Source organism: Hippichthys cyanospilos, chromosome 5, assembly GCF_059441005.1.
Source record: "Hippichthys cyanospilos isolate Australia breed blue-spotted pipefish chromosome 5, RoL_Hcya_1.0, whole genome shotgun sequence".
Taxonomy (NCBI): domain Eukaryota; kingdom Metazoa; phylum Chordata; class Actinopteri; order Syngnathiformes; family Syngnathidae; genus Hippichthys; species Hippichthys cyanospilos.
In genome coordinates this window covers 11,113,215-11,139,885 of record NC_142373.1, presented here as the reverse complement: position 1 = coordinate 11,139,885, position 26,671 = coordinate 11,113,215, and the positions used below count along the sequence as shown (strand labels likewise).

The 26,671-nt window shown below is 39.7% G+C and overlaps 4 protein-coding genes across 5 annotated transcripts in view; 1 reads left to right on the top strand and 3 right to left on the bottom strand.

The window, feature by feature from the left end:
* Positions 1-3,977, bottom strand: part of nr4a2a (nuclear receptor subfamily 4, group A, member 2a) — a 98,376-nt gene extending 94,399 nt beyond the window's left edge. Inside the window, exon 1 of the mRNA XM_088414766.1 lies at positions 3,858-3,977. The gene's annotated coding sequence lies outside the window, so the exon portion shown is untranslated. The remainder of the gene's footprint in view (positions 1-3,857) is intronic.
* Positions 48-11,114, top strand: galnt5 (polypeptide N-acetylgalactosaminyltransferase 5). 2 transcript variants are annotated; one of them, XM_088414763.1, is made up of 11 exons: positions 48-110; positions 4,437-5,639; positions 5,701-5,867; positions 6,058-6,177; positions 7,114-7,249; positions 8,227-8,346; positions 8,425-8,542; positions 8,770-9,099; positions 9,698-9,778; positions 10,086-10,238; positions 10,362-11,114. In XM_088414763.1, the coding sequence occupies exons 2-11, from the start codon at positions 4,438-4,440 to the stop codon at positions 10,500-10,502; spliced, it is 2,568 nt and encodes an 855-aa protein (XP_088270889.1). In that variant the 5' UTR covers positions 48-110; position 4,437; the 3' UTR covers positions 10,503-11,114. The 2 variants fall into 2 exon arrangements, with proteins under 2 accessions (XP_088270889.1, XP_088270888.1); XM_088414762.1 differs by lacking the exon at positions 48-110 and having other exon boundaries at positions 3,897-5,639.
* On the bottom strand, positions 11,115-14,994 carry ermn (ermin). Its single transcript, XM_088414768.1, has 4 exons — positions 14,825-14,994; positions 13,363-13,609; positions 12,859-13,047; positions 11,115-12,717 (listed from the first exon to the last, which is right to left on the bottom strand). Exons 1-4 carry the CDS (start codon positions 14,957-14,959, stop codon positions 12,422-12,424), a joined length of 867 nt encoding a protein of 288 aa, XP_088270894.1. The 5' UTR covers positions 14,960-14,994; the 3' UTR covers positions 11,115-12,421.
* Positions 14,995-15,978: 984 nt separating this feature from the next.
* cytip (cytohesin 1 interacting protein) lies at positions 15,979-23,650 on the bottom strand. The gene is made up of 8 exons (XM_088415385.1): positions 23,367-23,650; positions 21,704-21,741; positions 21,572-21,626; positions 20,490-20,592; positions 19,321-19,414; positions 18,367-18,433; positions 18,221-18,287; positions 15,979-17,052 (listed from the first exon to the last, which is right to left on the bottom strand). The coding sequence occupies exons 1-8, from the start codon at positions 23,502-23,504 to the stop codon at positions 16,607-16,609; spliced, it is 1,008 nt and encodes a 335-aa protein (XP_088271511.1). The 5' UTR covers positions 23,505-23,650; the 3' UTR covers positions 15,979-16,606.
* Between the last annotated feature and the right edge of the window lie 3,021 nt (positions 23,651-26,671).

Below are 26,671 nucleotides of genomic sequence, written 5' to 3'. Positions count from 1 at the left end.
ATGTTTCTTTCTTTAAGTTACTTTGTTTATGCAAAGTGACCGGCCTTATTAGATAAACCGACGCGACATCATAAGGTCTGATTAATCAACGATGCAGTTTAAAGTTGACAGTAAGTAGATTTTCAGGGTTTTACAATCGGGTGGCTGTGCCTCAGTTGGAAGATAGGCCCCAATTTAGGGCTGCGCAATTAATCGAATTTTCATCGATATTGGCTGCCACGATTATAATAATTTAAAAGCTGGAACTGCACATGTCAAATTGAGCACTTTCAGTTATCCTACCACCAGGGGACAAACGCAAGGTTAAGACTTCGTTGGGCTTAAGAATGTTTTTAATCAAAATAAGAGATTTGACATGACATCAGCTTTCGCTTTCGAAAGCGTTCACCGAGCCACTAGTTCATTTTAAAAATGTGGGGAAAAAGGTAATAAATTTAATTTAATTGCATCTGATTATTCCATGAAATTAATTGATGAAATAATCAACAACAATCGATTCTCAAAAATGCTCCACGGTGATGTCCTGAGAAACTGAAGTTACAAGTTCTCTGAGGTGACTATGAAAAATGCCTGATGTGTTTTATTTCACACAGAGGGAAAAAAATCATGTTAAAAGCTCAAAGAAAGTCATTACAATAGTCAAATCATTTTGTTTGATGGGTTTACATTAATTCCAAGATTTTACCTCGATAAATATCTGTTACAAACTCATTTGCAAATAGTTGCTGAAAAATGTGATTATCTACATTTGATTATAGAAAATTCCATGATTAATTAGCTAAAAACCAAATAAGTGTCAGGCAGCACTATTTCATATTTATTATTACCTTTTTTGTATTCAAACTTCATTTATTTAATCATTTGAGAGAACACTTAACTGAAAAAAAGTATTGAGATTAAATCAGTCATTTTTACTTTTTATTTAATATTTTGAGAGAATATTTAATTGAAAAAAAGTAATAAGATTTGTATGGATTTGTCTTTTATAGTCTCAGTTTTAGCGAGTTTTACCACGAAAAAAAGTGCTTCCTTTATGTCACCATTCGAGTCCAGACTGCAGGGTGTTGAAAACAAGAACAGATCTAAAGCGCCATCTTGTGGACAAGATGGGAGCACAATTCCGTGAGAGCACAATTCAGTTTGCGTGCCCTCCAGTTAGCAGTATGGAAATAATGGGGCTGTAAAACTATTTCAAGTTGAAACTGATCAAATATTAGTATGAGAAGCAATAAATTGGGGGAGTGGCGATTACATTCAACGTGTCACCGCTGCGTAGTCAATGCTGTAAACGATTTATGGCATTTACAGAACATTAGAGCACATTAGAGGACAATTTAAAGTTGGAATTGCGGGTATCGGAATTGAACGTCTCAAAGTCGTTTTTGTTGTTGGCCCAAATTGCAGATAATTCGGCAATTCTTTCCGCGCGCACGGCGAGGGATATTTCTCCACTTTGAGCACAAGCGGGCATGTAATTGATTAAAAGTTAATTGTGCAAAGGTCTTCCTGATTGGGGACCATCTGTCAAGCTGTACATCCACTAATTCTAATCATATTTCATTAGGAGCGCAAACAAATTGCATACATCACAGTTAGGCCGGAAAGTGTTATGAAACAAATTGGCTTTTTACAATGAAGGGAAATTACATCACATAACTAAATATTATCCCCACCTCCCCGAGCCATATTTCTTAATGACTCTAATGAATTTAATTGGCACAATGTGCATAATTTGGAGAAGAAAATGTCAGTGGGTCAGACTTAAGCGTGTTGTGTTAGCAAAACATGACCCTTATGTAAATGACGCGTGTTGTACATGGAAGCGCGGGCTCTAATTAACATGTTGGAAAAGGTATCGCAAGCAAACATTTGGCTCATTTTACACAGGCCGCTGTCTGTTTTAGTCTAATCCTCCTTGTGTCAAATGTCGTTTGGTTTTTGACTGCCTAGGAATGATGCGATTTAGGATGACTCAGCTCATCCAGGTTTGATTTGACGGCTGAGAAAATTTGATTACTGGGCGGACCTATGCAAATGGAATTTATAATATAAAAAACAATCGGATGTTTTTTTTTGAAATATCAAATTGATTTTGAGTGAATAGTTTGATCCATATCAGTGGTTCTGAACCTCGTTTGAATAACGTACCCTCTTGTGGTATATTTTTATCGCCCCATAACCAGCGCTAAGCATTTAGGGACAAAAATCTGGGCTATGCTATCTTTATCCATCAACTCTAGAAGATAGATCGCGTAACATCATCGGTTCATCTGTGAAATAAACCGGAGTATGTACAAACAAAACAGATGATGTCATAGCTAAATCTGTTTTAATATTGTTTAATATTACAATTAGACGCGGTTTGGCGGCGCAGTGAATGTCACAGTCCAAGCCACCAGAGTTCAAATCCACCTTGCTCCTGTATGGGGTTTGCATGTTTTCCCCGAGCCTGCGTGGGTTCTCTCTAGTCTAGGCCAGAGGTGTCGAACTCCAGTCCTCGAGGGCCGGTATCCTACATGTTTTCAAACCTTTTCCCTCAAAAACACCTGATTCAAATGATTGGGATCATTTTGAAGCACCTGCGGAGCTTGCTAATGAGCTAATTATTTGAATCAGGTGTGTTGGGGAAAGAAAACCGGAAAACATGCAGGATGCCGGCCCTCGAGGACTGGAGTTCGACACCTAGACTGAGTCTAGGCACTCTGGCTTCCCCCCCACACTCCAAAAACAGGTGTATCGATCATCTCTGCATGCAACCAGCGTAATCCTAATCCACACGTTGTTGATCCGTGCAAGTTTTCCCCCCCGCCCTTTTTAACCCCGCCGAATTTAACGCCAAATACCATTTCGGCTAATGATGCCATCGCAAGTGCGCATGTGTGTTTAACTGTGTGAATACATGAATACATTGCGCAGCCCATGAAAGCGGCCAAGACTTTGCCCGGGGGTTATCCCGAGGCAAATCGCGGAGCTCACACGGACTAATGAAAGCGTGTGTAGTGCTGCTAAGGGCAGCCACCGCGGGAGCCGCTGCTGCACTCCCCGCCTCCTTAATAGTCTGCACGGAGCCAACGGGACTCCCTGGAGAGGCCGGCTGATGAAGAGAAAAACCTGTGGCCGTCTGCGCTAATCACCGCCTAATGGCTGCGCTAACATGCCTTTTACAAATGGGATTGTACACGTGCCTGCATATATGTGATACATGCCTTGTGTGTAATTGTGTATGTTACAATGGGTGAACTATTGCTATATTCAACTGAGGACTGTTAGCATCTAAATATGGTTGCGCTGAATTGGAACGTAATGATTATTTGCTAACTGTACCTTTATTATTATTATTATTTACAAAAACGGTTTGTCCAGAGTTGTCACATTTACGTCGCGATGGCGGGAAAGTAAAATTCTGAGAGGATGTTGGCTCCGCACTGGTGCCGTTCGATACGGAGGCTCTTCACGCTTCGCTTTTTAACCGGCTATATATTATGAATACCGTAGCGAATCAGCAGGACTAATAAATCGATCATCAAAATCATCAACAAATACTTGGAGAACTAATTATTTCCAGACCTTGTTTTACTTTAAATTTTACAAACACCTGGAATTTAAGATAAGAGCAGAATGATTGTGTAACTTTAAAAAAAAAAAAAAAACGTATTAATTTGAGTTTGTCTTGTTTATAAATAAAGGGGTTGATTTTTTTAAGAATATTGCATAATGTTTCACATATGGTCTTCCACTGATTATGTTTGACTTCTTTTTTAAGCGTTTCCATTTTTTTGTATAACCAGAACGTCGCTTAACAAGTTCAACTGCATTTTCAAGCAATGGCGGTGTAAGGAATTTGCAACAGGTCTTACCAGAAACCTTGAACGGCGTGCAGCGTGCTTGCATGTTTATTTTTGAGCGCCTTAAACATAAATCTTGGTAGCTTGTCGGCTTGCGACCAATTTGAAAGTTGAAAGTTGAGTGACTGCCGCTGAACCGAAGTATAAATAACGAGTTTTACTTTGAAAGCCGTCACCGCCAGCGGAAGACAAATAGGTTTTATTATGAAATTTGACGCCCATGTTTCCTGTTGTGCTCCTACTCTACCTTGATGTTACCTCGGGTCGTTTTTTTGTCCAATCGGAGTTAACGCTGCGTCTGGACCGAACAGCAGGAACCGCTTGCATGCATGACTACTTGGAAGAACTTTGAGTGGGGGCAATGAAGTTTGGGGTGAAACTTTTTGGAGTCGCAACGCACGGTACACGTTGTAGCGTAGGAAGTTATTTACGTTATGTGATTTTCATAGCCACGCTTTCACGACGTCCCGCGTGAGATTTGTGACTCGCCACGCAGGCAACGAGAAGTTCCTCTGGAAAGAAAATCGAACTTCAATCTCCTTTGCCGCCCACTCAATGCGACACGTTGACGTCTTGCATTTTTTTTTAAAGGATGATTCCACTTTGGAGGTACATGCGGGGCAGCAAGAGGGTCCTGGGGTTCGTGTTCGTGGCTTCTGTCGTTTGGCTGCTGCTGGACATGGCTGCCCTGCGCCTGTCCGTCGGTGACGCCAACAGTAAACTTCTGAAGGACAAACTAGTCCGGCAGCTTGAGCTGGCCGGGCAGCAGCCCGTGGAGAACGGTTTGGGACGGCCCGTGGCTAAGAACCAGGAGGACGAAGAAGCGCAGGACGCAACGTACCCTCCACGAAACAAATTTTACAGACGTAGCAGTGAGGATCGAAATGATTTTAGGGACAAGCAGAATCTCCTTGGCCATCCGAGTAAAGTTCAAGTTGATAAAACGCCTGTGGATTTGGATTTGAATGAACCTCCACGATTCGAAAATAATATAGTCGAGAATGACTCCATTGCACTAAAGCGTCAGATCGATGATGCCGAGATCATCAAACCCGTGAAGACCGCTCCAAATAAAATCGGTCAAATGGTCAATCAGCATCCGGCTGAGAAGGAAGCACTTCAAGTTCTTGAAATGACCAAACAGCATCCAGTTAAGAAGGAAGCACTTCCAGTTCAAGAAGTTCCCAAAATGGTCAATCAACACCCAGCTGAGAAGGAAGCACTTCCGGTCCAAGAAGTTCCTGAAATGACCAAACGGCACCCAGTTAAGAAGGAAGAACTTCCAGTTCAAGAAATTCCCGAAATGGTCAATCAACACCCGCCTCAGAAGGAAGCACTTCCGGTCCAAGAAGTTCCTGAAATGACCAAACGGCACCCAGTTAAGAAGGAAGCACTTCCAGTTCAAGAAGTTCCCGAAATGGTCAATCAGCACCCGGCCGAGAAGGAAGAACTTCAAGAAGTTCCCCAAAAGGAGGAGAACCTAATTAAAGATCTTCCTGATCAAGGACCGCTCAACACATCCCCAGCGAAAGGCGACCAAATTGAGAAGATGTTAAAAAATAACTCGGTCCGTGACATCCGCGACATTAAGGAGGGTTTCCACCAGGTGCTGTCCCTCGACATGACCGCCGCCCCCAGGAATTCCAATGCCGTCGGCCAGTTCGGCCAGCCGGGAGCAGTGGCGGGTGATAAGGAGAAGTTTGTGAAGCTGAGGTGGCACGAAGGCTATTTCAACGTCTACCTGAGTGAGCAGATCCCATTGGACCGCGCCATTCCAGACACCAGGCCCGAAATGTGAGTCCCATCTTTGCTCTATTCACAAACCCGACTCCTCTCACTGCAACCGTTCCGACAGCTGCGCCACCAACAAGGTCCACGACGCCCTGCCGTCCACCAGCGTGATCTTCTGCTTCGTGGACGAAGTGTGGTCCACCCTGCTGCGCTCCGTGCACAGCGTCCTCAATCGCTCGCCGCCTCACCTGCTCCAGGAGATCATCCTTGTGGATGACTTCAGCAAAAAAGGTGAACGCGTTTGAAAGCAAGTGCGACTTCCCGCAAATTTTAACCGCGTTTTTATCCGAAACACCACCAAAGTGTCGTTTCCCTTCATGAACGAATCTCGAAATAAATAAAACGTCTGTCGTAAGAACTGCTGTTATGAATACTTGAAGAATACTTATCATTTGATGGTGATATTCTTACTCCTTTTCAGCATACCTAAAGGATAATCTTGACAGGTACATGGCTAATTTCCCCAAGGTCCGAATTATTCATCTGGAGGAGCGTCATGGCCTGATCAGGGCCCGGATGGCTGGAGCGGCGGTTGCCAAAGGTGTGTTCTGGTTTTGCAGTTTGGTGAGCTTAATATTTGTCAGCGGGCATTACAAACGATTTCACTTTTTTAATAACTTGATATCTGTCGTCTATTTTATGTCTTCTTGTTTCTAGCGTGTTTAATCAATATGCTGTAGACGAGGGATCGACAAACGCTTGCGGTGCATTTTTGATCAATTGAAAGTGAATCTGAGGGTTGACTGAGACTCTACACATTTTTAGAACGTAACAAACTGATATTTTTTGATTGATATTGTGAAACATTAAAAAAAAATCTTGAGTTATTTATAATCCAGATCCGATTATTATTTGAATTATACATAATAAACCGGTTATTTTGGACAATAAACAAAAATTGTTACGTTTTAGTTTTTTTTTTTAATAGTTTTGTTTAAAATGTATGAAATTAACAAATTCTTTAATACTATAGATTAAGGTGTACCTGTGGTGCTGAGAAGGAAAAATGTACATGATTTAATCAAAAAAACTTCATCCAACCCGTTTTTAGTTTCAGCGGTTGCATTAAGGCGAGCTTATAATCGCTCTGGATCCTATTTGTCGAGACAACGTGTGCACGCCCACCTTTCCTTTCATTGTCTCCCATTCAATTCACAGCATTTTCTTTCTCAGATTCCGAATCGTCTAAGTCAATTTCACAATTTCCTGACTTAGAATCCAACCAAAACAAAAAGCCTAGTATGGCTGCACACATGTTGTCTCAACAAATAGGTTCCCCAAGCTAATATAAACCAAAAACATCTTTTCTTGATAAACCTTTTTTTTCTTTTCTTGTCAGCACCAGATACACATAAAATATGTGAAATTATATTTATTTTTATCTTGGTACACACTAAATGAACAGTGGGCTGAATGTGAAAATAGCAGTGTGTAATAAAGTTGTTTTAGTGTAACAGGATGTTTGCTCATCTGTCAGGTGAGGTGCTCACCTTCCTGGACTCGCACGTGGAATGCAACGTTGGTTGGCTGGAACCTCTGCTGGAGCGCATTCACATGGATCGTACCAAGGTGCCCTGTCCGGTCATCGACGTCATCAGCGACAACGACCTGAGGTGACACGTTATTTTCTTTTTAAATGTCAATTTTGGTTATATATCGTCGAATCGATACAGCGCTTTTATCAAAGCACGTTACACACATTGAAAGCCAGATTATATTCATTTGTGTCTGCTGGAGTGAACGTTTATTTTTGGTCTATCACTTTTGAGTCATTGGAATGAACCAACTAAGTCCCGGTGTGCTCAGTCGGGGACATCCTGACCTTTTCAATGATGGATCATGTGCTTGAGTGAGATCAAATTAACTCAATACAATCCCAAAACAAATGATATATTTGATTCTAGGTACTAATATGATCCCATAAGAGGACACGTTTAAGTTGAATATTTTCTGCGGACACATTTATTTAGAATTACTTGTTTTTAAGAACAGGTCAGACATTTTGTTGATTATTTTTTTGGGGGGGGGATATTCATTAATAAAATGATTTATTTTTGTGAAAAGATCTCTCCTATAATCCCAAAATAGGACACTTTATAGTCATTTTTTACCTTATTTCTCAGTGTACAAGTCGACCTCGTGCATAAATCGACTCGTTTTTTTACTTCAATTCGGATGAATTTTACAAAAACGCGTATATAAATCCACCCGACTTTAGTGATTACACATATCATGGCTGTCCAATTAAAAGACATGGTGTGTATTATTAAAAAAAATTACGCTATTTTTAAACACATTTCCTCATCATTATTGATCATTTTGTGTAATTATTAAGGACTAAAATAATTGTTAGGTACTGAAGTAGTTACTAAATTCATGGATTAACCCATTGATTGTGGTAATCCATTACTTTAGTACTTGATTCCTTTAATACAAGCCATTTTAGACCCTATACATGATTTTTTTTTTTTTTTAGGACCTGGGATTAAATGTCTTGAATGAAAACAAAATACGTTGTTGGGATCGGTTACTTTTTGGGACTTGCTGAGACAAAACTGACACAATCCTCCGCTTCTCTGCTCCCCTTCAGTTACAAGCAGGTTGACAACTTCCAGAGAGGCATTTTCACTTGGCCTCTCGTGTTCGGTTGGAACGCCTTATCGGACGAGTACGTTAGGAAGAACAATATGACGGCGGCAGATCCAATCAGGTATCCTCAACACATTTTTTTTTTTTTTTTTTTACATGGCTGTTGCTCACCCTTTTTTTTTTTATATTGCCCTCACAGATGCCCCGTAATGGCAGGAGGGCTTTTCTCCATCGACAAAAAATACTTCTATGAACTTGGCGCTTACGACCCGGGCCTGAACGTTTGGGGCGGTGAGAACATGGAGATTTCTTTTAAGGTAGCGCTCAAAAGTAACGTGGCAAACCCGCTTGCCTAATTCTAATGACTGTCATTTCCGATGACTGCCTCCACGCTAAGAGAAAGCCTCAATTAATCGCTGGCCGCTTTGTTCACGTCAACAAAAAAACGCGGTTGTAATTACCCGTAAAGAATGTTCGCAGTAAACGCCAAGTTGAATGAGTTTGTTGCGGAATAGCAAATCCTCCGCATCGATTATTTGAACAGGTGTGGATGTGCGGGGGCGAAATTGAGATCATCCCCTGCTCCAGAGTGGGCCACATTTTCCGAGGGCAGAACCCGTACCACTTCCCCATGGATCGGCGCAAGACGGTGGAGCGCAACTTAGCCAGGGTGGCCGAAGTTTGGCTGGACGAGTACAAGGAGATTTTCTACGGCCACGGCTACCAGCATCTGCTGGAACATAAACTCGTGGACATCGGCGATCTCACTGAGCAGATCCAGCTGAGGAAAAAGCTCAACTGCAAGAGCTTCAAGTGGTACCTGGAGAACGTGTATCCCGAGTTGGAGGCTCCGTTGGTCAAAGCTGAGGGTCTGGTAAGTTGATCCGCTTGTCATTTTGCTGTACAGTGGAACCTCGGTTTGATGAATTTATTAGGGCCCGTCTCAATTTGATGTATTTATTAGGGTCCGTCTCAATTTGATGTATTTATAAGGGTCCGTCTCAATTTGAAGTATTTATTAGGGTTCGTCTCAGTTTAGTGTATTGATTAGAGCCCGCCTCAATTTGACGTTTTAATTAGGGCCCGTCTCAATTTAACAATTTTACCTTTTAGGGTTCATCTCAACAGATTTTATAGGGCTTGTGTCAATTTAATAATTGATCAGGGCCCGCCTACGTTTAACATTCTTATTAGGGCCTGTCTCGATTTAACGATTTTTTATTTTTTTTTAGGGCCCGTCTCAATTTAATGTATTGATTAGGGCCCGCCTCAATTTGACGTATTTATTAAAACCCCTTGCAATTAAACATACCTATTAGGGCCCATCTAATGGATTTGTTCAGGCCCGTCTCAATGAAACAGATTCATTAGGGTTTGTTCGTGATATCGATGTCGTTTTTTTTCGTAGCCTAAAAACATCCAATACTGTACAAAACTGCAACGAATTGAAAGTTTTCTCCCGTTTCACGCAGGTCTTCAATCGAGGTTTAAGAAGTTGTCTTTCTGCACAGAATGGCAGTCTCCTCTTTGAAAAGTGTCATCTCAACAATCAGGTAACTTGAGCGTAAGCAAAATGTGGATTTGAAATACGGACGTGACTCAAACAAAAGGTGCAAACTGGGGGACATTTTGGAGTGAATTTCGGACGGTATGCTTCAAATTTGAAACTTTCGCGAACTTTTCAGAATCGCTTAATGAAGGTTTCCCTATTATTCAATTCCTCCCCAGTTCAAATCAATGGACTTTTAGTTGTCAATGGCAGAAATTGAGTCACCTTCATTTTTGCCGGGGAAAGTTTCTTATTGAGAAAAAAGGCTGGACTTTTGTAACCCCGTTCAAAAACGAGCTGTCACTTTCCAGAATCAACACTTTAACTACACCTGGCTGAAGCAGCTCCGCCAGCAGGATCGCTGCTTGGAAGAAAATGTCAAACAACGCACTTTGAGATTAGAGCCGTGTACTTCTAGCTCCAAAGCACTCCGCTGGCTGCATAAATCATCCAAATCCAAACTGGTAGGTTACACTCAAGGTGTCGCTCGCGCTGTTCATTCGCGGGATACGCTGTAGCCCGAATTAACGACGGTCAAACGTTAGCAGTTATCAACAATGTCGAATGGCGTCGTTTTCTTTGTCCAGCCCGAGCACTTGAAAGCTGAGAAGGGCTCCGATCAAGAGTGTCTGGAAGCGGCCCCGAAAGGCAACGTCCTGCGCCTCGCCCCCTGCAACGCCGACAACCTCTTACAGAAATGGCAGTTCACAAATTACTATGCTGAGTGAAGAGCCAGTGCATGATTAGCAATATTCGAATTAAGATGGATTTCGAGGATTTAAGAGTCCAGTAATTTAAAAAAAAAAAAAGGGAGTAAAAGAGGGAGTAATAATTGAAAGCAGGGACAGTGGGAATGTGCAATGATTTTTTTTTTTTTTTTTTTTTTTTTACAAACCTCTATCTTTTCCTTATGACTCCATTGCCTTGATGGGATTTTAAATGTCAACCCAAGAGGCTCAGTTTTTTTTTTTTTTTTTTTAAACAAACGCTCCACTCAGTATGTAGAAGACTGCAAAGCGAGAGCAACTCTGTGCCTGGTTTGTATCCTGTGAATGTTTTGGACTACATTTTGGTGGCTGAGTATAATTTTTCGAAAACGTGTCAAACGGGTAAGACGCTGTCATTTTTAAAAATGTTTACTTGAGGTCTTCTGTGGTTTTGAATGCTGCATCATTCGGGTGAGGGGGGAGGGTGGGCGTTCTCTATTTGTACAGTTGCGCTTTTGTCGCTAGAGGGCGGTGTTGGCCTCTCGCAAGGACTCGTTTTGTACAGGCCAAAAAAAAGGGTGTTTGTTTGTTTGTTTTGGAAAAAAGTTCAAATAAAATGACCAGAGATCCAAATTGCGCATCAGTTATGTGTTTATTTCACGTTGTCACATTATTTATAATGAAATCAGTGCAGATGACATTGTACAAATGTTTAGAAAACATGGTTTTATGCTACTTTTTTAACAAAAATGTTGAAAACGCTTAATACTGAAGGGATCCTAAACTCATAGACATTTTCAGCAGTAAATACGGTAGTTACTATTTTGTCTATAATTAATTTGGGAATTTTTCATGTTTAATTCATACCCTAAAAACAATGCTTCTCAATTATATTTTGGAAAGCCCTCCTAGGAGTGAAAACATCTCTTTAAAGGGACAGTGTGTAAGATTTAGACAGTTTTTCATTCAAAACAAATGATTGTAAGTTTCAAAAACTTGCAAATGATTGTGTTCTTAATGACCAACTGTATGTTTTAAATATTATCATAGGTCTAGTTATTAAATGATATCGCATGGGGGGGTGGCACTTCTCCGGAGGCGGCCATGTTTGTTACAGCCCCGGACAATGGTAAATGCAGCACCAGTCTAAATCTTAAAACAGGATCCCTTTAAATACTGTATAGGTTACCTAAAATGGTTTATTTAACAATAACAAAAGAAAAAAAACTAGAAATCAACTTTCAACAAAAGTCAACTTTTGTTTTTTTTGCTGGGTTTGTACAGGTTAGTCGAAAAAAAAAAAACTTCAAGACCATCAAATTGCCCGAAGAAAATGTAAAATATGTTTGACCAATTGAACCATTTGATCCTGTCAAAAATATTAAATCAATGAATAATACATGTAAATTTATCTGGTACATTAACACAGGAGCACCCATATCTCATAATATTTTAACGGAAAATCTATAATACTTTGCGCTCTTTTTTCCAAATCACATTGTCGATTAAATCAAAAAATATGGTTAACAAGTTAAACAGATGCAGATTTTGACAATGAGTGCCGTGTATGTGCGATTGCACGTCAAATGTGTTTTTAAAAGGTATTAATAGGATATGAAAAATATTTATCAAGTTAATAGACAAAAAAAACTTTACAGCTGAAAATTGTGAACTATGAGTAATATCCCTTTAAGTGTTTTCGAGCAGCGTGATTTTTACTTCTTTTTACTAAGAATCAAATAACAGGAGAGGTTGTAAGAATGTTGACACTTATTTTCTTCACTTTTTGGTCAGAAATCTGCATTTTTGGTGAAATCAACTCTTCAATTCCTGACGATGACAGAACAGAGATATGGTTCCACGTCATCAGTTAGAGCAGATTTGACCATTTAGCTGGAAATATTGCTCAATTTTTGCTTCACACCTTCATGTTATCCCCACTACAAATTCATCATAATGTACTCAAACTCCTCGATTTTTTTGCGAGTGTTTCCTCGCCGGATCTTGCGGTAGGACACGGAGCTGTATTTGGAGGTGGCTAGATGGTTGAAGGATTCCTGGCGCGTCGGGTCGTCGGAGGACTTCTTCGGGAGAGGTAGAGTGGAGTAGGCAGGAACGGGTTCTCCTGGAAACACGTCAGGACGGCTTACGTCTGGGTCCTCCTCCGACTCGGAGAAGGACTGCTTGGAGAAGCTCCCGTCATGAGGTGGCTCCGTCTGCTCAACTGCGTGGTCCTCTTACATGGAAGCAAAACGATAGTAGAATGACCAGAGCACCAGAAGAGTATTGTTTTTCCGCTAACTATATGCAGGAGTTCCTCAGGGATCCATATTAAGTCCGGTATGGTTTAACAGTAAAGTCATATATTTCAAATTACCTGTTTCTGACGATTCGCTTTGCTCAGGCCTTTCTTGCGAGTTTTTAAATGCGCAGAGAAGTTCAGGGGAGTCAGTCAAATGCGTATGTGTCTCGGTGTTTTGCTCAATTTCTTCACCCTGGATTGCCTCAAAAGCCTCTTCGACGTGGATCCCTTGGGCCTCCTCTTTCCTTTCTGAAGGGTCCGTTTCTAGGAATGCGACAATTAACATATTTGCGTCTACTCGTCCAATCACATTGTTCTGATTAATATTGCATTTGTGGAAGAAGAATTAGGCAGATTAAACCTGTTCCGTTACTCTACGCTGCTATTTTGTGCTTTACTGCCCTCTGCTGTCAAGTAAAATTGGTGTCAAAGTGTTCTTTCAGGAACATTTCTGGTACTTTGCAGAAAATTTACCAGACCTTTTCTGGAAATGCAATTTTTTTCTGGGAATTTACCGTAAACATCTGGGAAATAAACCAATAGCTCCAATCCAAAACCAATTCACGTATCTACACCTGCCTGGATCTTGAGATCTTTTGGGTCCTCCGCGTTCCTCGATCAGGTCTTCGTCACTGTAGAACACCGAGTCGTCTCCTTCCTCTACCGACCACGCGTCTTTGTCCTCTGGCTCAGAGTTGCGGTGCTTCGCCTCGGGGGCAAATCCGCAAATGATCTCCAGCACCTGCGACGCCATAACAACCTCCTCCTCCACCTCCTCTTCGGGATCGTCGGGCTTTGGAGAAATTTGGCTCTCCTCCATCTCCATCTTTTAAAACCGTTTGGATCTCTTCAATAATTTGACCCCCTTAGGCTCGGCATAGCGTTATGAATGAGCGTTCCGAAATCGACGCCCGTCCCGAAAATTGTTCGGAAACAGTCGATCCATGTAGCGCCGGACGTTGGTAGTGCAAGGTCAAGCTTGGCGGTCCTCTCGCCGATGTAATCGTTTGTGAGCGTTAGAGCACCAATGAACAGAGGTTTTGTTGTAGGCTCCAACAAAGCCTCTTTGTGCATAGAGCTTCACGAAATACAGTGACTGGGCCCAATCCTTAAGCTTTCGGGGGGGGGGGGGGGGGCAATCTTCTTTCTGTGAAGTTTCCAGGCCGGATTAACATTCTACCATCGGTTTACGATACGTATATCGCTTGTGTGTGCTTTTCTAGACGTGGTGGAGCCAGTATTAGGTCTAGTTTACACGTAGGCAGGTTTCTTGCAAAGGGGCAATAAATGTCGGCGTTCTGCCCTTTTTTTTTCCCATTAATGACATAGGTGTCAAAAAAATGGAGATTTGAACTACTGATGCAAGATCACATAGCTCCACGTTGGACAAGATTGTGGTTGTAGTGGCAAAGTATAAAATGCGCTCCTGCTTCCTTTATACACCGCCAGGCTTCTTCTTTTGTGTTTTGCTTTTCTTATGCATTGACTTATGTCTTAGGCTTTAAAAAAAAAAAAAAAAACATCAGTAGTGAAAGGCTTAAACAAACAAAGCTGTATGGAGGGTGAAATTTCGAGTCACAAAAAGGGTTGAATCACAGAGGTTTGGATGTATCACCTTGAGAACATTTTGAAGGATATCCTACAAAAATATATTTACAGTTAAAGCATCCACATTTTTGCTTTGGAATTTCTGAATTTTGGTTTAACAAGAGGTATTCACTTCAGTGTGTTTTTACACGTTGATGTCAAAGAATTTTATTGAAGTGAGTCAAAGAGATTCATTTAGTGCTTTGGTGCAAAGGCACTATGTTGAAGTGAGTTGAGGCAATTTACAGTTGGGCAACAGCGTTGATTTAAGGAAAAAAAAAAGATCACGTTTTATCTTGCTTAATTACAGTTTTAGACATAATTTGGTCATGTTTATCTGTTGTTTAAAAGAGTTAAGTTCACGTTTTCAATATTCATGTTTGTTGCTCAGTTTACGTTACCATTTTGTTCCCCACAGTTAATGCAACAGCATTCCGAACAGAAGCAAGTTTACCTTAAGGATCATCTCAGGTTGGGCATCCTTTAGTTGTCTATTCACCTTCGTCGTTTTCTTGCACGAATGACCATTCCACATTCTTGTACGTTGTCTCTTTTTGTCTTTTTCTTCATTATCTCGAACATCCAACATCGACTTTTGTTTCACTTAATTTCCTCGGCGTGTGATTAAAGCAGGTGACCAGCTGGCTTCCGTTTGACGCTCAAAGCGGCTTCTGATTGGTTCTCATCTCATTGTCCCGTCTGTTCTATTTTCGGATTGGTTCTATCAATTAAGTGCTTCTACAAATCTACATTTTTGTTGTCGCATTTAAATAAAGAAAAGAAAAAAAAACGACAAAAAAGTCAACCAAATAATTACCAGTATTTGGCGTCATCATTCATGCATTCAAAACCGTGAAACAAAATACAATTGAGCAGCGGACTTCCATGCCATCTTAAAATATTGATATGAAAAATAAAGTGGCTGTTTTATCGATATCGCTTGAGAAAAAAAACTCAAACTGTAGTTGAACGTCAGTGTTAAGATTTGAGAAAGTTACGAAATTTTCAAGACGTGCAAAAAATGACCCTTTCCAACATCAAAATAATCAGTTTTTTTAAGAAAAAAAAAAACAGATACATTGCGTCTTGTCATAAATTTCGGCATTGTATAACTTTCTTGAAATTTCGTACAGATTGATTAAAACTTCGGTTAGTGTCTTCATCTACAATCTCAAACTCGGTACGATATTTTGATACATGAAAAGGCAAGCTTGCTTTTCAACGTTTTTTTTTATGCCTGCAATAAAACTAGATTCTGCCTAGACCTAGAACTTTGGTGTAATCTTGTTGCCAAGGAACTCTATTGAAATGACTTGAACTGTGCCTATAATGATGTAAAAGTGTGCTTTCTGGAACTTTTCTGGCACTGTGTGGAAAATTACATTTACTTAAAATATTCTGAGAATTTATCAAGTATCCTGGAAATTTACAGCTAATTTTCTGAAAATGTAAGTGGAATGTGTCTGCTACTTCATGATCAATTTTCTGTAAATTTGCACACAATTCTCTGGGGATGTGCCATACAGATCTTGAAAATCTTCCAAAACTTACATCTAATTTTAGTGAAGATTTCAAGAAATTTAACAGACATTTTCTGGACATGGACAGTAAATTCAAACCAATTTATTTTTCTTTACAATATGTGTCCAAGCCAGTCTTAACATTCTCATGAATATTTCATTTGTGGGAAGTGAATTAAGCGACAAAATCCATCAGTTTTTCCAGCTCAGGTGTGCCTTTATATTCACATATATTTACATTTGCCACTGAAAGTTAAATCTATAAATCAAAGCCAACCGAGAGTATTTGGAAAACAAAACAGAAGCGATAACCTCTCGTACCCACTTCCTGTATGTATACCATGCTAGTCTGTTTTCTGGTTTGAAATATATCGGTTGCTATGCGACCTCGACCTCTGCAGCTCGCGCTCACATTACAGCGGCCGCATTCTGACGTGAACAGGAAACATTTTTTTTTTAAATTCAAGTTTGCTCTATAACGTTCGGTGACATTTGTCAACTTGTGAAGAAGAAACATTCGGTGCACGCCCAAAACAAGTTTCCATAATGCTTTTGTGCCACCTAGTCAAAATCAGTGAACAAGGTGGATGAGAAAACAGCAAGAGTCCAGTATAAAAAGCCAAGACTGATCACTGACATTCCATTTGTCGTTGGCCGATACCATTTTTTGGTTATGACACACTTAAACGCCGAAAGCAAGGTCGCGTATAGACCTCTCAAACCTCCTCCTCCTCAACCGATCTCTGATGCAGTCCGGGAATCAATTTGAGTATGTTTTTCCTCACGTTGGTCCGTTTGGTTTTTCTGGGCAGGGTACCGAACAAAGAAGAGATCCTGGCTCGATCCCAGGTGGGAGACTGCGAGCCGATGCTGCTCCCGCTGCTGCTGGCCAAACTGGAGCTGCTGGATCGGCCGATGGTGTGGTGGAGATGAGTGGAGCCGGATGAAAACCTGCGCGAGAAGAAGTGTTCCTCTTGGGCGGCGTTGGCGGCGCCGCAGGGGCTGGGCGAGTTCAGGTCGCCGAACACGCTGCCCTGGTCGCTGTCGTCCGTCATCAGGCCCCTGTAGCTGCTGTCGCTGGAGAGGCGGAGGCTGCGCTGGACCGCTGGGGAGTCGTGAACTTCGGAGGAATCCGTCGAGAGGGTGCTTTCTTTCAAAGTGCCTGCGAGACGGAAGAAAGAAAAGTCTCAGTGAGTGAAAACTGAAAAGATGGTTAGAGGAAATCTGACCCCATTTCAGTAACACATCGGTTATTTGTGGGGACTGGTGGAAACCCCTTTGGCTTGGCCCAGTTTTATTTTATTTTTTGAATAATTGTCAATACAGTGTACATTGAATTCGTTGTGTGACCACGTCAACAAAAAAGTGTAGTTTAAGTACTAATATTGCCACTCTATAATATTTACTTCGTACGTATACTTTAGTAGCGATTACTTTAAATGTAAAAAATATTAATAGACACTGTGCAACTCCATCTTTTGTGCTAATCTTGGCCGCCTGGGCGCAATAAAATAGAGAAAAATGACCTGGAAATGGTCGCTTCTTCTTAATGAATCTCTAACAATCGTTCTTTGCAGAGGATAAAGAATATATGCCTCAAACTACATCTTCTATTATAGCTTTAGTCTAACGGTATACTTTTCTAATATCTTGGCCACCTGGGGGCAATAGAGAAAAATGACCTGTAAATGGTCGCTTCTTATTGAATCTCTAACAGTCGTTCTTTGCAGAGGATAAAGAATATATGCTTCAAACTACTTCTATTGTAGCATTAGTCTAATGGTGTACTTCTCTAATATCTTGGCCACCTGAGGGCAATAGAAAAAAATGACCTGTAAATGGTTGCTTCTTCTTATTGAATCTCTAACAGTCGTTCTTTGCAGAGGATAAAGAATATATGCCTCAAACTACATCTTCTATTATAGCTTTAGTCTAACGGTATACTTCTCTAATCTTTTCAGAAAACTTTAAACAAACAAGAGATTTGATGATTATAATAACCTGGATGACACTTTTGAAAATACGGTACTAGGTCAGGCGTGGTCAAATCCGGTAATCGAGAGATACGGGTCCTTCCTCTTTTTGATCGTTCTCTTTCGATTCGAACGAATAGCTCATCAAGACGCTTCATAGAATCCTGCTAACAACCCCGATTTGAATCAGGTATGTTGAAGGGAAACCTCAAAAACAGCAAATTTGTGACTTGCGCAGATGCGTGCGATTATTGCGCGTCGAGTTTGATGTTTCAATTCCTATCATATGGTCTCACAGATGTCATCGCGTGTGAAAAGGAAGCGCTGTGGTCGGGCAGCTGAAGCAAACCCTCTCACCTCCGATTAGGCATTGTTCCCGTAATGTGAGCGCTTGCAGCTCCAGCAGTTTCTCACTCAGCGATTGCTATGCAGGAAACAAGAAGAAAAAAAATTCAGTTTTACAAGTGTGGGGGTTTTGACTGGTTTCGGCGTGAGAACCGCACCTTAAGTTGGTTGACCCTCTTCTCCAGTTCGATCCATTTGACCACGCTCCCGCATACCGTCTCCAACCTGGAATTGAAAACACAAGTTTATCTAAAATTGAGCCCAGCTGGAGCACTTTGTTCAATCAAAGTGGAATTTGATTCGGATATTTTTACGCGATTGCAGCTGACGTGCAAGATTTTGTGGACGAAAATAATCACTGTCCAAATTTTGGACCATATGAAACTGTAATTATTACAGTTTTTGAGATGCATTTTTAATAGAATTTATGACAGGTTTTCCTGCGATATTTGCAACATTCCGTTGAGCGGCAGTCAAACAGAAAATTCTTCTGTTGACTTGTGTTTCACCTCAAGACAGTAGGTGGCGGTAGAGACCAGTTAATGGCTATGTCTTAAAGCACAATGCTGATTTGATGTCAAGTTTCTAGCTAAACTCGCAGATTGTCTTAAAAAAAAAAATCCGATCTATCTTTTGAACAGTTTTTACCGGCCTCTGATTTCAAAACTAGGTAAGGATGTAAACAAGCAAAAACAGCATTAATTAAACACATTTTTCTATTTTTAAGTCCTAAATTTTAAGGTTTTTAGAGAAATTCAGGGGTACGTCAAAATTTAAGCAATAACTGTTAAAGATGCTTTTTTAGACTTTTTTAGATTTATTCCGGCCCTCGGACAGAAACTATGACTACAATGTGGCCCACGATAAAAATAAGTTTGACATCCCTGTCTTAAAGTATCATCGCATCACACACTACAAACCTTTTTCAATTTTTTGGGGGTATTAATAAATCTAACCTACTGTACACACACGTATGGATAGAAGTGACGCCATTGAACAAAGTGAGTGGTTGAAGGAATAACTATTACGCCTTTAAAAACATTTACAAAACTGTGGAAAAAAAAATGCAATATGCATATTTTGCAAAGTGTATGCACGAGGATTTCACTCACGTTAAACTGTTGGTGGATCCTGTTATCAGATCGAGGATGTGCTGATGTGAGAAGCCTTCAATGCTGTCACCGTTGATGGTAATAATGACGTCTCCTGTGATGGTGAGTGAAGATATGGATGGTGACAAAAAAAAAATTTGCATAGCTAATGACAATTCACATCCATATGAAAGGGAACGAAATAAAACGTTTTACCGAGATATCGCCGATATCACAAGATGACACAGTTTAGAAATATGTTTACGTTTTTCTCAAGGGTTTGGTTACAGGAGGGTCAAAAAAATGTCTAGCACTAAGTAATCGATTACTTTGGGTGATTAAGTACGAAAATAATCGATTACTTTCGATACATAAGTACAGTCGTAACAATTACTTTCATACTAAAGTAAAAATATAGCTTTCGGTAGTATAGGTATGTACTTTAGTGCCTAAACTTTAAGTACCTAAAAGTACTAAAGCCATTACTTTACGTGTGCACCCCCCACTCAACACACTGACTATAAATAAGATTATTATTTATAAAATAAAAATGGTATAAGTATACCAAACCCTCGATGGTCTTTAACAAAAGAAAACAGAAATATAAATCAACTTTCAACAACTTATTTTTCACATTGTTTACACAGGTTACAGCTTAGTCTAAAGCAGAAAAAACATAACCAAGTGCATCATTGTTTACAAAGGTTACAGCTTAGTCTAAATCTGAAAAAAAAGTGAATCGTAGTGCCTGAAATTTAAAAAACAAAAAGACCATTTTTATTTTATTGCAATTACACGTCACATGACAAAAATCAAGCCTTCCCCCTGGGGTCATCCGCGACCTCCGAAGGGGCCCGCCCCACTATTAGAGAAGCACTGCTTTAGGTACTAAAATAAACGATTTGTTGATTGGTACCAGAAATTTTTAGATTCTCCTTCATCCTAACCAAAACAAAAAAAAAAAAAACTGCTTTGGGGATTGATTGAGTTAATTTGCTCTTATTTTGAAAAGAATGTACTTAATTTTCCCGTAAAGGCATTGAAAAGCAGTAAACTAAATTTGGATACGGGTTTCATATTAGTTGCACTTAAGCTCCACAACATGCGCGAGGAGCCTAAAGGTAAAATGAGGTGGAAGATGCATGGGGAGGATGTGGAACGCTCGCATCGGAGGAAGTGAGCTCGTTCACCTGCGGTCAGGCCGGCGGTCTCTGCAGCGCTGTTGTCCTCCACCCTGCTCACAAACGTGCACACTTCCACGGCAGAGCTGCTCCTCAGCTGCAGGTTGTGGGTCTGCAACAAAACAAACCTCCATTAAAAAAAAAAAAAAAAGCTTTTTTTCTCACTTTTTTGTCGAAAATCTTTTATGTTAACACTGACTGCTTTAAATTCTGAACCCAGCCAAAACTCCAGTCATAGGTGGGTGTGTCCACTTGTGAAACCACATTTTCTCAGTTGCTTATTTTAACTTCCGCTTTCTAAATGTGGTTTTTTTTTTCAATAGAGCTGTACAGATGATCAAATTAAGGGTGGCAAAATGTTTTCAAGTTTCATTTGTTTATCATCACAAAAACTCGCGCATGAATAAAGCATATTGTATAAAATAAATATTTAACGTGTATAGCCGTCGATGGCAATGAATGAGTTAACGTGTTCATCGACAAACTCGTAAAAATTAAAAATGGGAAAATGAAGCATCGTGAAGCACTTGTTTCTCCTCTGAGCTCTTGGTTTAGTTATTTTTTTAAAATGTTTCCTTTTTTTATATACTTCTTATACATTCTTCCTTTGTTAAACTTTGACTTGACTTGCATAAACAAATAAATCAACAAATGTTTGAAAACACAACTTTTTTTCTCTTAAGAAAATAATTGCTTTTAACTCATTCAGTGCCAGGGACATTTTCACGTTTTTTTAAGAGTCCGGACATTCAATCCCAGATATTTGAGTTTCGATTTCATACTTAAGTATTTCGAAATTAATGTCCTGAATGTACTTAAGTATTGGTTTAATTTTTTTTAAGTATCTGGCATTTAATGTCCGGACTCATCTGATTAAGCATATTGAGCACTGTAGTGATAACTGTGACCGTTAGATGGCAGTGTTGCCATCCATACATACAACACCTATATACATATTTGTAATTCTAATTATGGAATGGAAATCAAGCTTTCACACAATATTCTGTCGGCCTTGAAAGATGAATAAAAATGCTAAAATATACGGGCACTGTGAGGTGTTAAATGTGTAGATCATTCTTGATCAGATGTACCTGAACTTCAAATCCAAAAGTTTCATTTTCTTCCTTTTCCAGCACAATTGCTATTCTGCGCAAGAAAAAAAATAAAAATAAAAGTCAAGGTTTCAGTTGATACATGCAATCTAAAATTATTCCAAATTTTACCTTTGTGGATCTGAATAATCAATCAGCAACTGTTTCGGCTGCAAGATAAGAAATGTGAAAATCACCAATGACGCATTGATCACATTAAGAGTCGACAAAAAAAAAAAAAAAACTTTACAAGACTTTGGAATTAATCATATTAACGTGATGCAAAATATAACCAACTGCATTATAATCGGGCTTACTATGAAGTTCACAATTCATGTGTTACGTTGCTCCCACTGCAGTTACATAACAAATAAGATTAAAAAAAAAAATCACAAGCTTTTGAGCCACAAATTCACTGTTGCTGGTGGCAATTTGTTGAAAACGCTTGACGGTAAATCGGGGATAATCTGCTGCTCAATATAGAACAAATCTCCAAAGAAAAACCCAGCAATAATTATAATTAATTGCAATAACGTCAATTTTACTTGCAAAAGCTGTTGCCAATATACACATTCATTCATTCACTGCCAGCCCACAAAAGATGGATTTTTTTTACGTCTTTTTACGTTATTGGCTGGAAATGACTTGCATGTCCTTCTGCAAAATGGTAATTTTTTTTATTGCAAGTAATGCATTTGTATTCCTTCAATAATCTCATAAACTCCATAAACTCAAAAATCCATAAACTCATTCAACGCCATCCCATTAAAAATAATCTTCTGACGTTTCTAGTCGTCCATGGCAGCGAATGAGTTAAAATGCCGCACTGTTTAGGAAATCACTTTCGACGAATGCACATGTATTACGGTGTATAGTATTTCAATGTATAAACTGTAAAAAGTTCAATGAGTCTCATCATTAACTCATTCACTGCCATTGACGACAAAACGTCAAAGATTGGCAATGGGTTAGTTCTAGTGATCACTACACACCATCGAATATAATTTTGACGAATAAATATGCATTACTTGCAGTAATTAGCCTCATTTAAAGACTTTAATTGCTAATGAAAAGGCTTTCATGTTTTTATCTCATACCTACTAAAAGAAAAGTTATGTTTCAGATAACATGTCGATGAATTTAAGTTGTTAAATCAATTTTTGGCAATCCAGGAACGAATATTTGATAACTAAAAAAACCCATAATGATTTTCCACTTAACTTAGATTTTGTTTTATTTTTTTTGGACACCATTTCACTTTTACTGCTTGTATGTGGAATTATTTTTTATTTATTTATTTATAAGTTGGCCGGACGTTCGACGTTGGCTGGTCGCTTTTTTAGGGACCGTCCACAAATTACATGGTTGATTTGAACGAAAAACCAAAGAAATGACATTTCTCGTTCTTATGGCCGTAAAAATAGAAGTCATTGGCCAGCACCCACTCGAGCTCAAATTGTCTTTAAACTCGCCCTTTTGGAGAAGTACACGCATTCAAGCGACATCAAGATTTGTTTTTTTTTAACACCTGTTTCCTTTTTCTGTTTCCATTTCGACAGATATGCTTTCTACTCCTTCGGTCTCGCCTTTTAAGAAATAATCACAACAACTATTCCAAAACATTGTTTTTGCACTTTAATTTTAACTTAAAAGTCTGCTTTTCTTTAGTGGTTTTCTACACAATTTTTAGGGCCTCTTTTACATAGACGGACTCTGCGTACTTGGGGTGCAAGTTACAACGTGGGCGATTTGTTTGAAAATGAAAAAACTGCACGTGAATGCGACGGAGTTTAACCTTGGCTGTTCTGGACAGAGAGTCGCTGCTGTGTCGGTGCCTGTGATGGTCGTTGGTGCCTTTTAGTGAGCGTCGGTACCACAGGGAGCTTTTCTTCCTTTCCGCGCCGGCCTGGGCTGGACGTCCGCCGGGGTTCATGGCGGACTTGGGGTGCAGGATGATGGAAAGGAAAAAAAAAAAAAGTGGAGACCCTTCAGAGCATCGCCGTGTGTCGTCTGTCGAGCAGTTGAGTATTTGATGGGGGCGTGCGCGCGTGCGCGTCGCGACTGAAAGGCAAACGCATCAAAGCGGGCGGTGACGTCACATGAACGCGCACCCGCACATCAAAACATGCAGCTCTGGAATTTGCGTTTACAGAGAGAAGTCTGCTTGGACGGCCTTCACTTATAAAACGGGTGTTGTAAAAGATAAACATTGAAAATATCTAAAACATGTAAATATTATCAATGTTACGGTGAATTGACAAATTACAGACCACGCCCCTCTTCCAAAAGTCACAATAATCTGCGTTGAGCATGATGGACAACTTTGTGTTTATCTGCTAAATTTTCAGTTGTATTCGTTAACTGTCTGCGCAGAACATAAAAATGCAAAAAAATGACATTTTATGTCAGTCACCACTACATGTAAACACAAAATTAACGTATAGCGGAGGTGTCCAATCTATAGCTCGGTTGTCATTTACATTCCGCCATCCATATTTTAGCGGCCCTTCGCATCAAATAAAATATCACAAGGGTGAAAATAAATGGCATTGCATTGTTTGCTGTGTAAATGTTGGACTTTGTGCCTAATGCTAACACATTTACTGCATTCCAATTAGCTTGACAAATCGTGAAGCTGGATAAGACGCTTTCAAATGCCCTCAGAGATTTCAAACTCTGTAAAAAGGCCATTTGTGCATTAAACTATGACGACTCCTACTACTACAATAATAATAATAATAATGGTTTATTGCTAAGTAAAAACTTGTGCTGGTTGTTTTTGCTTCACAAAATTTGAAAGTTGTTGCTTAAATTAAAATACAATTGACAAGGCCCATAACTATTGAAAATAGTACTTTTTGAAGATTTATAAAGTAAAATAATTTCCGTCTTGGTCCCCTGTATACCTTTAAAAGTTTAACGTTTCTGTGATCGTGTTTACGTTTGTTCATAACATATTTTGTATAGAACATCAAATAAGATGAACTCAAAATACGTCTTTTCAAGGAGTACAGTGAAGTGCACGGGAAAATTAAAAAGAATAAAATCGTTTTGTCTCATTTTGGACACTCAGTGGCAAATTGGGACATAGCAAATAAATAGCCAATATACTAAAAAAAAGTAATTGCTAGTTTTGTTTACTTGTAAACTAAACTTAAAGTTCCTTTCAATCACAAGTTTCCTAAACCACTTCGCAATCTAATTGGAAAGTTTCTTTGCATCATTGCGGGTGCATGGTCACCCCTTTTTTTGCTGTCTCAGCAATTTGATGCACTACGTATCGCCGACAAGCAAAGCGTAACAAACACCTGTAAGCTGTAGAAGGTTTTAGCGCCATGACACCATTATGATCAAAGTTCCATCCGGCAAGCTTGGACGAAAACCCTGATGCAGGCTCCGCCCCCCTTTTTTTAATCTTCGCAATGGCAATCAGGCCGTTTTTGAAGGGTACCTAATGAAATGTCTAATACGAATGAAAACCTTTTGCAACTTAACCGCATCGGGGCTCCTTGACTCAATCCGCGCCGCGCCTGACGACTGCTGCACGGCTTCCTGTCTAACGGACGTCCTCGCATCATAAGCTTCGTTGGAAAACAGAAAGACCGCAATGAGTCAAGCACTCTTCATGTGCAAAGTTTACCTGACATGTGCTAAATCCTTTTAAACCACATGTTTTTTTTTAAACATTTCTTACTCCACAAAAAAAACACATCGTCTTGCTTTTAATAAAGAGTGCAAAAATAAAAGCAATGACACAATTGTGCACAGAAAAGATAATCACAGCAGTCATCTAAAAAAAAATACATTTGTGAATAAGGTGCAATGGAATCTTTTAATTTGAAAAGTATAGTTGCCTCATGTTCCAATTGATTTGCTCTCAATTCGAAAAGAAAACAAATCCTCCTGTCACAGTATGAATCCGCTGTGCAGTGTTTTGATCATTTTCATCCACATCATTCTCGCGGTATTTTAGCCAAGGGATGACACACGATTGTGCCTTGTTGAAATTTGACATGGTCACCATCTGGGTGAAATTTCAGCTCCCTGGTGTCATCTTTCAATGCTTTGCCTTTGATGTGAAATTGAAGTTGAGCAAAATAGGCTTAAATTCGATTTGCTGAAATGTTCAGAAATCATTTTGATCTAATGTTTCCCCTAAAGCACAGATGTCAACCTCCAGTCCTCGAGGGCCGGTATTTTGCATGTTTTCGAAATGATTGGGATCATTTTCAAGCTCATGTAGAGCTTGCTATTAAGCTAATCATTTGAACCAGGTGTGTTGGGGAGATCTGTTCTCCCAAAAAACTAACATTCATTTTTTTTCAGCAACGGAATGCTTCCAACTGTGCAAAATCATTGAAACGTTCTTATGACATGTGGCTTGATGAGCGGTCTTCCATCTAGTGGTGAAAATTGTTATTACATCTCTCTACTATAGCTCAGCTATAGTAAACATTTTTATTGAAAAGAAAAAAAAAAATCGAGGGCCGCTTTGAGCTGCCAGTTGTCCATCCCTGCTCTAAAGGAATACTCATTTTTTTCCCCAGAAAATATTATTTATTATTTTTTAAAACAGTTTTGGACCATTCAACTTCAAAGCTTTCACTGTCGTCACATTTACAAGATGAGTCATTTGTACTCTTAACAGTTTAACCGAGAACTCATTCACTGCCAGCCCCATTTTGAGCTCATCTCGCTGTCCAGTTCGAATGCATCTTTGACGTTAATACTCGTCAATGGCAGTGAACGAGTTAGAAATCACTCCACGATCTCGCGCAAAAGCAAATATGACACAATGGAAGTTTAAAGCCTGCTTAGCAATGATCAAAATAAAAAAAAAGTGCATTTGTTAATACTGCATTTGAATTTCTTTGAAACCATGCTACTTTCAATATGACAAAAAGCTGCAAATATGTCTTCACATTTGCTACATTTATCAATGTCCTCTTTTAACACGGGCAAGGAAATATGTCCTCTTTTTAGTCGAATACAAGTGGACGTGGTCGAGGACTAGAAAGAGCTCAGAAGAGATTGAAATTCAGTAATGAAGTCCCGAAACACACAAGTGTGTACTTTCCCTTCTCCAACAGGTACTAGAAC